Source organism: Colobus angolensis, unplaced genomic scaffold (assembly GCF_000951035.1).
Source record: "Colobus angolensis palliatus isolate OR3802 unplaced genomic scaffold, Cang.pa_1.0 Scaffold132, whole genome shotgun sequence".
Taxonomy (NCBI): Eukaryota; Metazoa; Chordata; class Mammalia; order Primates; family Cercopithecidae; genus Colobus; species Colobus angolensis.
In genome coordinates, this window is record NW_012114400.1 from 1,798,560 (window position 1) to 1,815,751 (window position 17,192).

The 17,192-nt window shown below is 37.7% G+C and overlaps 1 protein-coding gene and 1 pseudogene across 2 annotated transcripts in view; both read left to right on the forward strand.

Moving 5' to 3' along the window:
* Window positions 1-17,192, forward strand: part of SWT1 (SWT1 RNA endoribonuclease homolog (S. cerevisiae)) — a 128,195-nt gene that overhangs the window by 109,020 nt on the left and 1,983 nt on the right. For both annotated transcript variants that reach the window (XM_011934176.1, XM_011934177.1), the window contains exon 18: window positions 3,996-4,060. In XM_011934176.1, coding sequence (XP_011789566.1) covers window positions 3,996-4,060 — 65 coding nt within the window. The remainder of the gene's footprint in view (window positions 1-3,995; window positions 4,061-17,192) is intronic.
* On the forward strand, window positions 8,218-9,212 carry LOC105506135 (annotated as a pseudogene).

The following is a 17,192-nucleotide window of genomic DNA, read 5'->3' on the forward strand; positions in this document are numbered from 1 at the left end:
ATCGCTTGAACCCAGGAGTTCATGACCAGTCTTGGCAACACAACGAGACCCCATCTCTCTAAAAAAACAAACAAAATTAGCCGGCATGGTGGCATGCACCTGTGGTCCCGGCTCCTTGGGAGGCTGAGGTAAGAAGATTGTCTGAGTCCGGGAGATCAAGGCTGCAGTGAGCAATGTTCATACCACTGCACTCCAGCCTGGTTGACAGAGCAAGACCCTGTCTCAAAAAAAAAGGGGGAGGGTGATGGTTAACTAGTTTTATTTAAGCAACCAATGGTGTTTACATGGGCTTTGTAGGAGTCAGCCTTAATTCAGCCGGGAGCCGTGGCTCACATCTATAATCTCAGCACTTTCGAAGGCCGAGGCAGGTGGATCACTTGAGGTCAGGAGTTTGAGACCAGGCTGGCCAACATGATGAAACCCCATTTTTACTAAAAATACAAAAATTAGCTAGGAGTGGTGGCGAGGGCCTGCAATCCCAGCTACTCATAAGGCTGAGAGGCAGGAGAATTGCTTGAACCCAGGAGGCGGAGGTTACAGAGAACCAAGATCGTGCCGCTGCACTCCAGCCCGGGTGACAGTATGAGACTCCGTCTCAAATAAATAAATAAATAAGAGCCTTAATTCTTTATTACCACATTATATGATTATTAAGAGAACTTCCTCTTTTGAGATGATTCATATAATTATTTCATCTTATTTTCTGAATTGCTGGAGAATTGCTTGGACCTGGGAGGTGGAGGTTGCCGTGAGCTGAGATTGCACCACTGCACTACAGCCTGGCTGACACAGTGAGACTCTTGTCTCAAAAAAGTTAAAATACGCCGGGCACAGTGGCTCATGCCTGTAATCCCAGCACTTTGGGAGGCCGAGGCGGGCAGATCATGAGGTCAGGAGTTCAAGACCAGCCTGGCCAACATAGTGAAACTCTGTCTCTACTAAAAATACAAAAAAATTAGCCGGGCATGGTGGTGGATGCCTGTAATCTCAGCTACTCAGGAGACTGAGGCAGGAGAACGGCTTGAACCCAGGAGGCAGAGGTTACAGAGAGCGAAGATCGCGCCACTGCACTCCAGCCCCGGCAACACTGTGAGACTCTGTCTCAAATAAATAAGTAAATAAATAAATAAATAAATAAGAGCCTTAATTCTTTATCACCACATTATATGATTATTAAGAGAACTTCCTCTTTTGAGATGATTCATATAATTATTTCATTTTACTTTCTGAATTTCAAATCAAAACATTAAGTCTAACAAAAATATGTGTGTGGAACTGGGCATGGTGGCTGTAATCCCAGCATCTCAGGAGGCTGGAGGTGGGAGGATCACTTGAGGCCAGGTGTTCAAGGCTGCAGTGAGCCATGATCATGCCACTGCACTCCAGACTGGGTGACACAGCAAGACTCCAGCTCTAAAATATATATGAACAATAGGATTTTAAAATTACATACGCTGGAAAATTCTGGGGCATAGTTCTTTATAATTTAGTACTTTCTATTGCCAAGAGTATTAGAAGAAAGTACCTAACTTATTATAAGAATATATGGATCTGTTGCTTGATGATATCTTGTGATATAAACAAAGAAATTTAAAAATTAAAAAATATGTAGATCTAAGAATCATATATATATATGTCAGATATATATGTACACACATATATATATAATATATATTAGAGACAGGGTCTTAGTGTGTTGCCCAGGCTGGGGTGCAGTGGCTGTTCACAGGCACAGTCATGACACAGTAGATCCTTGAACTCCTAGGCTCAAGCAATCTTCCTACCTCAGCATCCCAGGTAGCTGGGACTACAGGCACACGCCATTGTGCCTGACTGATTCACAGATTTTTAAAATCATTTCTCTTAAAAGAATTACTTTTCCTACATCAGTTACTACATTGGATATATTTGTCTAATATAAAAAAACAATGGTAGAACTGTCTAAATCTTCTAAGGAATTTGACTATTTTTATACTTCTCCTTTGCCTTTTCTTGAATTTTTAAATTAAAAATAAGCCATTTCTAACATCTGGCTTTTATTGTAAGTAGCACAGTTAAAAAGTAATGATACCCATTTCACAATTCACTTTATAGTCACAACTCTAATGTTTGCTGACAGTGGCATCTTTTAGCTGTTTTTTCCCCTGGAAATTAAAATTGTTCATTTAACCATGGAGGTGATATTTAACAGTTGTAATTTCAAATGTCTCAATATGGGTAAGTGAAAATGTCTTCGTAGTCAAAATTAATTAATATGGTGAAGCAGACCATCATGAGACTGTGCTTCAGTTTTTCTTTATTAGTAAAGTAACTACCTACTTTGTAAATTATCTACTGTAACCTGGAATTATGTCACCTTTATACTTCCAGCTGTGTTCTTGGATAAATGTCTAAATGTATGTGGATGGTTGCTTTTACAACTAAAGATAAATCTAGATTTTTTAAAAAAATCTATTAAAAGCTTAATATAAATTATTTTATATTCATATTTAACAGACTCAAAGTCAGTTTTTCAGCTGATTTTTCTCAACAGTTGATAGAAAATGGATCATTCCCTTCATCCTCTAACCAAATATCTGCAATGTGTTGACATTTGGTGGCCTGTGTTCTGATACATCGTAGGTCCCGGAATGTGTGGCTATGGTGAAAATATAAGCGGCCCTTAGGAGAAGGCAGAACATGTAAAGAAGGAAGAAGTGGACTGGTTGATAGTTTAAATGAATATTTTATAACATTTCTAGAAGATTCTTTTAATAAAAATTGTGGTAAATTGTATACCAATTTCATATAATCATTAAATATGATATCAAATATTATATAATTAAATACTAGTAAATATATAAATATATGCTAACGTTAAGCAAAATATCCATATTATATTCATTTAAATATTTGAAAACCATATATATATGTGTGTGTATATAAATATATAATTTTTTTTTAAATAGAGACAGGGTCTCATATGTTGCTCAGGCTAGTCTCAAACTCCTGGGTTCAAATGATCCTCACACCTGACCTTCCAAAGTGCTGGGATTACAGGCGTGAGCTGTTACATCTGGCCAAAAAACTGCATATTTTTAAACTTTCAGTGAATGAAACATTTTCTATACAAATATGATAAACTTTCTATGAAAACATTGAAGAAAGTCATGGAGTTTTTACCAATAAGCAATACATTGAATCATATAGAAGACTTTTATGATATGAATCTTTAAATTAATAGTAATTAAATCAGGGTGGTATCATTCTTCCTCACCAAAAAATGCATGCCAGCTAGCAACACTTAGTAATATTTTTTTAAGTAAACTGAATAGAAATTAGCCTTATTGTTTCCTTTTACTAATTCTAAATTTCTGAAAATTTAGGCAATATGCCATTTGTTATCTGATCAAAATAATTTTTCTCTGCAAGTTTTCAGATTCTCCCTTGTAGATAAATAGGAATATTGTCTAAATCTATAGTAAGTTTCAAGAAATAAAAGATTCCTTCACTGTGTCTTCCATATGTGTGCCACAGCTAGTTTTTATATGATGAAATATTTTTATATTTGTGGTATTACAAATTATATCTCTGAATTATAGATATTTATTAACTTAAACCTGTAAGTTTAAACATGTAGACCTCAATAATCTGAAAAATACATTTCTTTAGAAAATGTCTATAAATAAGACTTTTTCCTAAACCAGATAGAACTGTCTGCTGTTTATAATCTTATTTGTGTTTTTCTGTCCATTTGATCTCTACTATGTCTAGGTCCATCTCACCTCTGCTGCTTCTACTAACAGATAAAGTTGTAACAGTGAGATTCATATTTTTGCACGCAGTTCCATGTTAGCATTATGGTCATTGCACTTCTTATTGTTACCGTTTAATCCTTTTTATGCAGTAACTAGAAATTTGAACTTTCCTCTCAGAATATGGGCTACTCTAATTTTGCTGTCATCACTCATTTTGTTTAATATAATTTTTAATAACTATATCTTGGTTCCTTTCAGGTAAATAAAAATGTCAAATTTACTGCCCAGGAACTTTATGATTGTGTCTCTCAGACTGAATATAGGTAAGCCATATCTATACATAGATAGAAACCATTGTAACAAGCTTTTCCATATACAGCAGCACTTGGTGGTGGCGGTGATGTGTTTTTTCATTGTCTTTTCAATACACTATGTTTTTTTTTTAACTTTACTAATATGAAATATTTCCTACATACAAAAAGGTCATGTGTGTTTATCAGCTGTAAGGTTTAAAGTGGTTCTCAAATTTTTTGACTTCAAGATTCTGTTACATTTTTTAAAATTATAGATGATCCCAAAGAGCTTTTCTTTATATGGTTCATTATCTAGCTATATTTGCTGAATTAAAACCTAGAACTAAGAATTTTAAAATGTTTATTAATTCATTAAAAAACAACCACATGTTAAGATAAATAACATATTATGAAAATATTAAAAGTAACATTGTTGTACATTTTTGCAAATCTTTTAATGACTGACTTAATAGAAGGCAACGGGATTCTTATAACTGCTTTTGCCTTCAATCTGTTGTGATAAGCATGGCTGGATTGCTGGAAAACTACTGTTCACTTTTGCGAGAACAAGAGTGCAAAAGACAAATCACATCTTAGTCTTTATTTATTTGTTTGTTTGTTTGTTTATTTTTTTCTTTGAGATGGAGTTTTGCTCTTGTCGCCCAGGCTGGAGTGCAATGGTGCGATCTCAGCTCACTGCATCCTCCGCCTCCCAGGTTCAAGCAATTCTTCTGCCTCAGCCTCCTGAGTAGCTGGGATTACAGGCACCCACCACTGCCCAGCTAATTTTTTATATTTTTAGTAGAGACAGGGTTTAACCATGTTGGCCAGGCTGGTCTTGAACTCCTGAGCTCAGTTGATTCGCCCACCTCAGCCTCCTAAAGTGCTGGGATTACAGGCATGAGCCACCGCGCCCAGCCACATCTTAGTCTTTTTATGGAAATAGCTTTGACTTCTTTGACCTCACATCCCCTCTGAAAGAGTCTTAGATTCCCTGTGGTCCCCAGACCATGTTTTGAAGAACAACTGATATAAAAAATACCCATCTGCCTACCATTCAACTAACAAACTTGAATGTTACCCATTTCTAGCTGTAATCTCCCTTCTATTCTCTCTCGAGGGATTGTATCTTTATAGTTCTCATCTTTTTTTAAATAGTCTTACTGAGTATTATAACAAAAATATGTTGATTTATTTTGCTGATTTTTGAACTTAAATATATCACACTATATACTTTTTCCCCAAAATAATTTGTTTTATAGCACTCATGCATAACAAAAAGAGCAAGTATTATAAATCCAATTCTTTTTTTTAATCTTCTTTTTTCTTTTAATGAGACAGGGTCTCACTATGTTGCCCAGGGTGGTCTCGAACTCCTGGACTCAAACAATCCTCCTGTCCCGGCTTCCCAAAGTACAGGGATTGATTAGAGACATGAGCCACCATGCCCAGCCACAAATCCAATTCTTATATACACAGGGTATAGTTGTGAAGCCTTTGCTGTAGGCTAAATGTGTACCCTCCAAACTTGTACATTGAAATCTAATCCCCAGTGTGGTAGTATCAGAAGATGGGGCGTTTGAGAATTGGATTAGTGCCTTTATAAAAGAGATTTCAGAGCATTAGCTAATTCCTTCCCTTCTGCCATGTGAGAACGCATAGAAGGCACCATCTGTGAGGAAGAGGACCCTCACCAGACACCAAATCTGCTAGTGCTTTGATCTTGAACTTCCCAGCTTCCAGATCTGTGAGAAATTTATCTTGTTTATAAGCTGTCCAATCTAAGATATTTTGTTATGGCAGCCTGGACAGTCTAAGATATCCTTCTAATTCTAGGCCCAGGCAAATTTATAAGGAGCTAAAACTGTTTTAACTCCTTCACTGTTGCCTTCCAATACCCTCCACCACTACATATGCCATTTTAGCTTAACATCAGGATTCATCCATGTTGATACATGGGGCCGTAGTTGGTTTTCAGTGAGTTCTATTATAACATGACACGTGCATTTGTAAATGTCGCCACTGCATTGTATAGTCATGCAATAAAAACCACAAGGCTTATGGGAAAAATCAGATTAGGAGCATAACACTTAACCTCATTTGGGACACATTTTTAAAAAGATAGGAACTTAATGAAAGTATCTCTAAACCACAGTTCATTTGCTATTTATAACTTACATATGTACCTGTGTGGCTACAAAATATTATGAGCAGGCCTAGCGACAAAGTTAACTAGCAAAATGCTTCTATTAAAGCTCCAGACTGATAAATTTGTTGGAGGATATCAGATGTAGGATTGATAGTCATACATAAATGTTTCAACACAACTATGAAAGTTCACCAACTCATTAGATCAAAATAAGTTTTTCAAGAAAATCAGAAGCCATTTGGCATATACAAATCTGTTATAGTTGGGGGAGAAAATGATTTCTTGCCCTAATCTTCAGATTATCAGTGAATTGGTTGTACTCATATAGATTTTTACATATAATCCACAAAGTATTGTGTGAGATGTGTCAAAAACATAACATCTTCCAACCTTAGCCATATTTTTTAGTGTAAAAAGCTTATTGTAGATACATGGAGGCCACAATCTCTTGAAGCATGATCCTAGTAGACATCTAGAATTGTTTTGATTTTAGCATACTTTTGGAGTAGTTAGCAGGGTTTTTACTGGGGAGAAGTTCAGGAGTCAGGTCAAATGTTCATAGTTAAAGTAGTTGTAGTATTTTTTTTTTTTCTTTTGTTTTCTTTCCATTTACTGTGTCAGGGATTTAAACTATGAAGTTAATCAGCAAACCCTCTTTTATGTGCAGAAGGAGGATTTTAAAGAGAAATCAAATATATTTAATATCTTGAAGGCATTAAAAAATGGTAATTGCTGCTCAGCAAGCTTTCAGTTAATAGCATTTAGAACTTCTGGGTTTTTTTGTGAAATTATTTGCCTGTATATTTGCCAGTATCTTCCATGTTCATCTCTGGGGTGCTCCACAGCTTAAAATTTTTTCGAATAAGCTGCCAAAAGAGAGAGGGTTTTTTGGTTTCACTGGTTCGTACTAGATATGGGGCCAGTTGTGGCAGATGAAAGGTGACACCATTTTCCTGTAACTCAGAGGTGAAAACAGAAGAATGATTTAACTTTAACATAGATGACTCCCTTTGGGAATGTGAAGGACAGTTACTTAATGTTTAAGACAACTATTTAAATTGTCTGAATTTGATAATCTTTGTTTTTGTTTTTTTTAAAGCATTAGTTGTAAACAAGGAAACTGTTGATGTGCCACACCATACTTATTGCAATAAGGAGATGTGAAATAATGAGAAATTTATCTGTGCCCTGATATGGTTAGGTTTTGTGTCTCCACCCAAATCTCATCTTGAATTGTAATGCCTGTAATGCCTACAATTCCTACAGTTTGAGGGAGAGGCCAGGTGAAGGTAATTGAATCATGAGCGCAGTTTCCCCCATGCCGTTCTCATGATAGTGAGTGAGTTCTCATGAAATCTGATGGTTTTATAAGAGACTCTTCCCACTTCACTCAGCACTTCTCATTCCTGCTGCCTTGTGAAGAAGGTGCCTTGCTTCCCCTTCTGCCTGAGGCCTCCCCAGCCATGCTGAATGAACTGTGAGTCAGCTAAAACTCTTTCCTTTATAAATTACCCAGTTTGGGGCAGTTCTTTGTAGCAGTATGAAAACGGACTAATGACAGTCGCTGACTGGTTCCTGAGACAGAGGTCCTAAAACCCTTAAAGACCAAAAACCTAAAACCAGATAGGATTTCTGGGAGAATCTTTTGTTCTAATCTTTGGTCTTTAACCTGGGCTCCTGACACAGAGCTCCTAAATCTCTTGGAATTTCCTAAGTGATAGCATTGTTTGCTCTAATGAGGCAACTCTTGGTGGACTCCTGGATGGGGCTGGTCACCAGAAGGACCAAGCCATGGTTAGAAGCTTAACACATTCGGCTCTACCCGCTATCCTCTGGGAAGGGGAGTGGGGCTCGAAGTTGAGTTAATAAATCCATCATGCCTATTGGATGAAGCCTCCTCCATGAAAGTTCCTGAACTGGCAGCAGCTGCCAAACTGGAATAAGAGAAGCTGGGACTGGAGGAGCTGCAGGAGTCCTTGCCGCTGTCGGTGTTTGTGAGTGGCAGGGAGCCAGGGCTTGAGGGATGGGGTGTGCTGTGATGCCAGAGCTGGCGGTGCAGAAGGTGGTGGTCTACCCCCTGTTGCTGCTCAGTGTGGTGGATCAATTCAACTGATTTGGCGAGGCTGGAAACCAGAAGCAAGCTACGAGGTCATGGCAAAAGAAAATACTTGATGTGTCCAAGAGTTTTGCAGTCCCTTTTTATGATAATGACTAAGTCCTTTTTTATGAAGATGACAAAGATGATTCTGTCTGATTTTTAGACCAAGATTATTTGGAAAACATGTATGGAATGTTTAAGAAGGTAAATGCCAGAGAAAGAATATTTGAGTGGCACCACACAGGCCATAAACTTTACAAGAATGCCATTGCCATCAATGAATTAATGAAATGATACTGCCCTAACTGTTGTTTTGGTCATTATTGATGTGAAACCCAAGGACCTGAGGCTGCCAACAGAAGCATATATTTCAGCGGAAGAAGTTCATGTGGATAGAACTACAACCATAAAAACATTTGAGCTTGTGACCAGTGAAACCAGAGCAGAGGAAACTGAGAAAGTCAGAGTCAAATGCTTGTTATGAGACATCAAAGACACTACCGTGGGCACTCTTTCTCAGCAGATTATAAACCAGGTCCCTGCATGGCTTGAAGGGACTGAACTCCAAGCTTCTGGATATCAGGAGCTACCAGGTAAAAGTAGTGACAGGCAAGCTACCCATAGACCATCAGATCATCTACCTGCTGTAGGAGGTCTTCAGCCTGCTGCCAGATGTCAGCCCTGATGAGTTTGTCAAGGCCTTTCACCTGAAGACTGACAACCAAATGGAGGTGATATATGTGGTCTTGCTGTCTGTTTTTGGCTGCCCTGCACAGCCTTATCAACAACAAGATTGCCAACCAGGATGCAGAGAAGAAAGAAGGACAGGAAAAGGAGAGAGCAAAAAGGATAGAAAAGATGACAGAGAGAAAGATAAAGATAAAGAAAACATAAAGAGTGATATAAAGGAAGAAGAGAAAAAGGAAAAAAAGTGAAAATGTAGCTTTTAAAATTTGTAAATTAACCTTATAAAATAAATCAGTGTGCTGCTAGAAGGTTCTTGCTTGCTTTTAGTGCTTTTTGAAAAGCTGTTCTATTGACAGCCCTCTACTTCTGGCCACCCTTGCTTTGGCATTACATGGAAGCAAATGGATAGAGGGACTGATCTTGTACCTAATGCTGCAGTTTCAGCTGCTATGAGTTGAGGATATAATAGTCAGCTCCAGCTTCAGATTGTGTGAGAAAAATTAAGAGAAGTGAACATAACATTTTTGGTACTCTTCATTCTTTACCTGTAAAACCAAGAGTTGAATTTTCTCCCACCTTAAAAGACTCTTGGGGTCTATTTCTGGTAATTTACAAAATTCCTGAATGGAGTGCATGAATTCCACCCGTTCTCTGCCTTTTAACGCTTTTGAATTCTGACCCTTTTGAACTCTGTTGAGAAAATCACACCACATTTTGGATCTACATGTAGTTCTGGCATTCTTAGGGCTTGGGATCCAGCTTTATATTTTGTTTACCTTCAAAGAAAATTAAATGGTTTGGTTAAAAAAAAACAACAACAAAACAACAACTTCCTGAACTACCAGGTTCAGAGAGCTTCCAGGTTGTTGGACTCATGGAGTTGCTTGGGGGGTGCCACACACAGAGAAGTCATGGAAGCTCCAGCCCCTTCCAACATATACTTGGTAATATCAAGTATTTTATTTAAAAAATGAGTAAAACATAAATATTTCTTTGAGTTCTGTAAGCTGTCCTAGCAAACTGAATCTGAGGAGGGAGTTGTTGTGGGACCCTCCTGATTTATAAGCCAGTTGGTCAGAAGTATAGGTGACACTGTTACTTGTAGTTGTTGTCTGAAGTGGGGGGCAGTCTTGTTTGACGAGCCCGCAACCTGTGGGAGTTGACTCTGACTCCAGATAGTGTCAAAATTGAATTGAATTTAGTACACCGAGTTGGTGTTCACTGGAGAATTGCTTGCCGTGTGGAGAGAACCCCACACACACCTGGGGTCAGAATTGTTGAGTGAAGTATATGAGAGTATAGCAGGAAACCCCACAATCTCCAGGTCGACCAAGTGGCTATAAACTGGGGGTTCCCGTGACTCCCTCTTCAGGTTCAATTAATTTGCTAGAGTGGCTCATAGCACTCAGGGAAACATTTTACTTACATTTACCCATTTATTATGAAGGATGAATTAAAGGATACAATTGAACAGGTAGATGAAGAGGAGATACATAGAGTAAGGTTCAGGAAAGTCCCAAACATAGGGGCCTCTGTCCCCATAGAGTTGGGTGTGCCACCCTCCTGGCATATGGATATAATTAAGTAGCTCAAGAACATAAAACTGTTTGATGGGTTCTAATAAAGCAAGGAATTAAGGTTTTATATTAAAGTAGCTTTGATGAAAAGTGAATTCCGTAAGATACAGAAGAACCTTGGTGCTTATATCTGCAATTCGGCTGGTGTTTTCTCTTCTCCAGTTTTTAGACTCTTTGAAGTAGCTTTTGCTCTTGCCAGTGGAGTGTCTGAGCACTGCTCACCCTGAGCAGATGAGAAGTTTGCTTCAAATCCAAGATGGTAAATTAAGGAGATTATCAAACAAATCTCTTGTGTGGTATCTTCTATCTTTATGAGAAATTAGTTAGGTACAGCATTTAATTCACTCTTTTTCTGTCTTGTAAGTTCTTGATAAAGTGTTTTGACATGTTTGTTAGGTAAATTTCTAAGGTTTTTTTTTTTTTTTTTTCACTTTATGAGATGATAAACTAGTTTGTGACATCAGCCTCAAAGTACCTGACTGTATGAGATGGATACCAAACCAAACTGTTTTTCTTGCTCTGAAACTCATCACAACACACTTCTGACACCAGGCAATCAGATGTACCCCATCTCCAACATGTAACATGTGACCTTTGTATCTCTCTTTTTTCACTTAGCATAATGTTTTTGAGGTTCATTCACATTTTAGCATATATCAATATTTCATTCCTTTTCGTGGCTGAATAAGATTCCATCACACACACACACATATACACACACCACATTTTGTTTATTCATTCATCTCTCGATGGACATTTGGGTTCTTTCCACTTTTTGACTATGATAAATAGTATTGCTCTTTGTGTATAAATATTGGAATTCTTATAATTCTTTTCCATTTTAAGTCATATACCTAGGAGTAGAATTCCTGGGTGAGATTTGAATTCTCAGAAGCTACACTGTTTTACATTTCCACTAACAAAATACAACAGTTCCAATTTCTCTTCATCTTGGACAACACTTGTTATTTTCCTTTTTTTTGGTTTTGGTTAGTTATTGCCATCCTGATGAGTATGAAATTGTATCTCATTGTGATTTCAATTTGTATTTCTCTAATATTAATTAGGGAAGGGGCTGAACTTCTTTTCTTGTGCTATTTGGCCATTTGTATATCTTCTTTGGAGAAATGTCTGTTCAAGCCCTTTGCTCATTTTCAGTGGGTTGGTTTTCTTTCTGTTATTAGAATTCTTTATGAGGAATTTGGCCCCAGGCCAAATGCAAACATGTGATGTTTGAGCCCACTATAGACAATTACAAGGCTTTATCTGACAAACTCAATGGGGGAAACTGTTTTCCTCATACCTAAGGAAATGTTGACCTAAAAGGAAGAGTTGAGGCACAAAATAGAATTTAAAGAGTTTACTTGAGCCAGAGTGAAGACAGCTACCCCTGATATGTGTTTAAGTTGCCTTGAGGAGTGTACCCTCAGCTCTTGCTACGAGCAAATTTTTAAAGGCAAGGAGAACAAGGAGTGGGCTGATACAAAGTTATTTGACAGAAATTCTCAGTAGTTGACAGGGATATCATTGTTCAGTGGTTGGCTATACATTGTGGAATTAGAGGGTATGAGTTAGGGTGTCCAGCATATGGCAGTTATGGCCTCTTCTTGTCAGTTAGCCTAGAGCCCACATAGCAAGTGGCTTCAAGAGATAATTATTTAGCTCAAGGCGGAGTGATGTGACTGCTCTTTCATTCCAGTGCCTCTCTGGACCTGATAGTTTAAATGGGCTTGCATTCCTCAGTTAAGTTTCTTTTTTTTTTTTTTTTTCCATGCCAGTGTATGCTATTTTCTGGAGGTGCTTACTGGCAGTGACTGAGACTCTCTGCAGCCACACTCACACACAGCTGCATTCCTAGCTCAGGTGACTGTTTGGAGGCCTTCTTATGAGGAGATGGGGGAGTTGGCTGAGGCACTTCCCAGGTACCTCCACTGAGGCTTCCTTTGGGAGGCTTTGACTAAGGTATTTCTCTCTGATCTGACTCAGTATTTTTCCACTTCTAGCCCTTCCTCCTCTGCTCCCCGTGGGCCCCTGGGTTCATAAAGATGCAGAGAGGAAGCAGGCTTCTTCAGGGCTTCTGAGCAGTGTGACAGTGTGCCCCACCCCAACAACCCTGCAGTGCATATTTATCTGACCCTTTCCTAGGGAAGTAATGAAACACTGGAGAACTAGCACCTCTCATTTTGCCCCTTGCTTATACTGTGGCAAGAAGTGAATAAAGACTTGATTGTTACTTTTAGTTTGCCTTGTCCTTATTAACCACATCAACACCTGGCAGCTCAACATGTTATATATTCTTGATAGTAGACCCTTATCAGATACATAATTTGCACATATTTTCTCCCACTCTGTAAGTTGTCTTCACTTTTTTGTAGTATCCTTTGGTGCACAAAAGTTTTAAATTTTGATTATTTGTGTATTTTTTCTTGCATTGCCCATGCTTTTAAGACTACTTAAGAATTCACTGCCAAACCTAAGGTTGTGAAGATTTATCCCAGTGTTTTCTTCTAACATTTTTATAGTTTTAGCTCTTACATTTAGGCCATTGATCCATTTTGAGTTAATTTTTGTATATGATGTAAGGTAAGGGGTCCAGCTTCACTCATGCATTCATCCATCCATACACATGCATGTGGATATCAAGTTTTCCTAGTAGCATTATTGTTGAAGAGACCATTCTTTCTCCGTTGGATGGTCTTGGCATCCTTGATGAAAATCAATTGACCATATATGTGAGGGTTTATTTCAGAACTTTCAGTTCTGATCCATTGAATGTCTGTCTATCTGCTCATACCAAACTATTTTGGTAACAGTTCCTTTGTAGTGAGTTTTGAAATTGACAAGTGTTTTATAGTCCTCTAACATTTTCCTTTTTCAAGATTTTGTTATTTGGGATGCCTTGCAATTCTATCTGAATTTTAGGATCAGCTTTTCTGTTTCTACAAAAAAGGTTGTTGGGATTTTGATAGAAATTGCATTAACAATGTAGATCAGTTTGGGGAGTATTACCATCTTACTAAGTATTACAGTCCATTAACATAGGATGCCTTTTCTCTTATTTAGATATTCTTTAATTTCTTTTAGCAGTGTTTCTTGGTTTTTTTGTTTCTTTGGTTTTTTTTTTTTTTGAGACAGTCTCACTCTGTCACCCAGGCTGGAGTGCAGTGGCACAATCTTGGATCACTGCAACCTCTGCCTCCTGGGTTCAAGCAATTTTCCTGCCTCAGCCTCCTGAGTAGGTCGGATTATAGGCACACACCACCAGGCCCGACTAATTTTTGTATGTTGTTAGTAGAGACGGGGTTTCACCATGTTGGCCAGGCCAGTCTTGAACTCCTGATCTTGTAATCTGCCCTCCTCAGCCTCCCAAAGTGCTGGGATTACAGGCATGAGCCACCGCATCTGGCCAGTGTACAAGTCTTATACCTCTTTGACTAAATTGATTCCCAAGTATTTTATTACTTTTTATGCTATCGTAAGTGGAATTGTTATATTTCCTTTTCTACTTGTTCATTGCTAATGTATAGGAATACAATTGATTTTTTATGTTGATCTTTTACATTGCAACTTTGCTGAATTAATTTATTAGATCTAATAGTTATTTTGTGACTTCTTTAGGATCTACAAATAGAAATTATTCTGTTTCTTTGTTTCCAATTTGGATCTCTTTTATTTCTTATTCATGCCTAAGTTCTGTGGCTAGAACTTATAGTACAAAGTTGTACAAAATGGTACAAAGTTGAACAGTGAAAGAAGCCTTCCTTGTCATGTTCTTGATCTGAGGAGGAAAGCATTCATTCTTTTACCATTGATGTTAGCTATTATATACTGCTTTTATATTTATATTTTATATATTACATTGTATTCCATTTTTCTTTTATTTGTGATACACGTTGCAAATATATAGAAAACTTCAGAGGGTTGTAAAACACGTATCCATTATAGACCTCATTCTTGGATTTTGGAGAAATTGCATCAGACATTGGAATTAGATCATGTAAATTCACTAGTACCATGCCATTTTGACCAAATTGGTTATGGGAAGGGAATCACAAAACTGTGTGGAATTATTTTTAAATTGATTTGATAAAATTTCTAGTTATTTTGATCTGAGATTTGGTCAAAGCAAATTTGATACCATTAATAGGAAAATCTAGAGAAATAGTGGCTGTTGTTTTGCAGAATCTCATGAATCACAGAACTAGAAGCAACCTCCAGTTTTGAGCTCTCTTCTCGAAAGGATCAGGAATTGGAATCGTTTCACTTGGAAAAAGAGAAATAGGGACATAAAATATTTGTACTATCAGAGGAAGAAGGGAAAGAGAGTTTTAATTTAGGCAGACTCAGGTCAGCTAGATGGTTTTAATAGGCCCAATATAAAGCAAGAACTATCTATCAGTGAACTGCCTCTCACAATAGTGAGTGTCCCATCACCAGGAGGGAAAAGCTGAGGTGAGATGACTCACTGGAGATCTGCAAAATGACAAGCAGAGGTGTTAAGGTGCCCCTGCAGCCAATATTCTGTCATTCTACAGATTAACCACCAGGAAAAGGAACTTAAGAATGCCTGTCATCATGATCTAATAAAAAGTATAGGCCAAGCAGACACTATGAAAAACAGCCAATACTTTTCTCAGCCAGTGATGACAGAACTTGCTACAGCAAAATCTGTAGGTGATAATCCATTGTCAGAATACTGACTCACGTGAATTAAGAAACAAATACCACTAGGAGGAAAAGAGAAGATAGAGCTCACCTCGTAATTACAAGGGGTGAGGGGAGGAAAATGATAAGATACAGAAATAGATTCAAAAGTCTAGTTACTGAAAGATGTTTTTTCACATGTGGAATAAATAAGGAAAGGAATAGGGGCCTATCCTTTTAGTTTGTTTCATTTTTAAGTTTATAAGAAAACATATCTCTGCTATTTTGAATCTCTTAAGAGTGTTTCAAAATCATTTTTTTGAGTAGTTGTGAAGAATTGGCAGCGCCATAGCACTATTTTTAAGCTTTAAATGTAGAAAATGAGATTAGGGTTACACAAAGCCATAAGTCAGATTTAAATTTTTATTATTATTATTATTATTTTTAGGGAGCAGGTCATACTGTATTGCTTAGGCTGCTCTCAAACTCCTGGTCTTCAGTGATCCTCCTGCATCACCCTTCTGAGTTGCTAGGATTACAGATGCGAGCCACCCAAAAGTCAGGCTTTAATCGGTCTCAGAGAAACCACATATTGTCAAGAAGTGAGATTATTCCAAATATGGTACATTTACTTTATTATTATTTACTTTGGTGGTGTCACTACTCCTTCTTGTCCTGTCCTGAGTTCTGATCGTCGCCTGAGTTCTTCTTCCTTTGTACCCTCCATCAAGCGATCTGTCATGTGGGAGGGGCAGTGGGAGAGGTAGCTAGTGGTTCTCTCCAACGCCATGAATATGGCAGAGCTATCTCAGAAGCCAAGGAAGTAATGACAGTCTAACTGTTACAATAAAAATGACTGCCAATTTTGAATACCTAACATGCCAGATACTATACTAGATGTTTGGTGCTCTTTGTGAACTTATATAGACCATCTCCCAGTAGATGAAAAGAGTTATTTACAGGATTGAATTCTTTGACACTTTGAATTCTAGATGCTAGATATAATGGATTGGTGTCCTACAGTTTGGGATCCCACAGTTTGTAGGCTCATGTTAGCTTTCAAGAGCCTGGCTGGCTTTGCCTGAAGTAAAATTGTGAAGTAGATATGGCACATATTAAGCACTCTCTGCTTCCCCACCCTTGGTTTAGGGTTACTAACATTCCTTTGGTAACTGCTAGGTAACTTGTCTCAGCAATCTTTTCTAAGAATTGAAACTCTGTCAACTTCCTTACCCCTCTGAAGTATCTATTCCTTTCAGGAAGTACATCCTCTTAATATCCTCCAGTCTGCCTCTAATTTACTCTCAAGCCAAATAAGAGAAAAATAAAAATTCTTAATACAATGGACTATACTGGCATTTGACATACATTCTTTGATGTTTGAGGTAAAATACCATCAATTATGATTTATTAGCACAAACAACATTGGAAGATAAAAGCACTTAGTTGCACAAATTCTTACATAGCCAACAGGAAGACAACCTTGGTATGATTCCTAGAATTCAGGAATAAGGGCTTCTTCCGTGGTGGACCTGCAACCAACAGGCAAAGCTGGATGCCTAAGCATAGCCTTTTATATAATGGGCTGGGTTGAACAATCTAGTTCTACCTTATTCTCTGAAGGACCTCTCTTAGTAGGAAATGGCTTATGTTAAGATGTTTTAATCCAAGGGGTAAGCCACGCAGTCGGAATAGAATTTTTAATATATCCAAAGGAAATGAAGTCATTATGTCAAAAAGATACCTGCACTCCAATGTTCATTGCAGCACTATTCACAATAGCCAAGATATGGAATCTACCTAAATGTCCATCAGTGAACGAATGGATAGAGAGAATGTGGGATATATACACAGTGGAATACTATTCACTCTTAAAAAAAGAAAATCTGTCATTTGGAACAACATGGATGAACCTAAAAGACATAAGTTAAATAAACCAGGCACAGAAAGACAAATACCCACATGTTCTCACTGATATGTGGAATCTAAAAAAGTATGAGTAGAGAA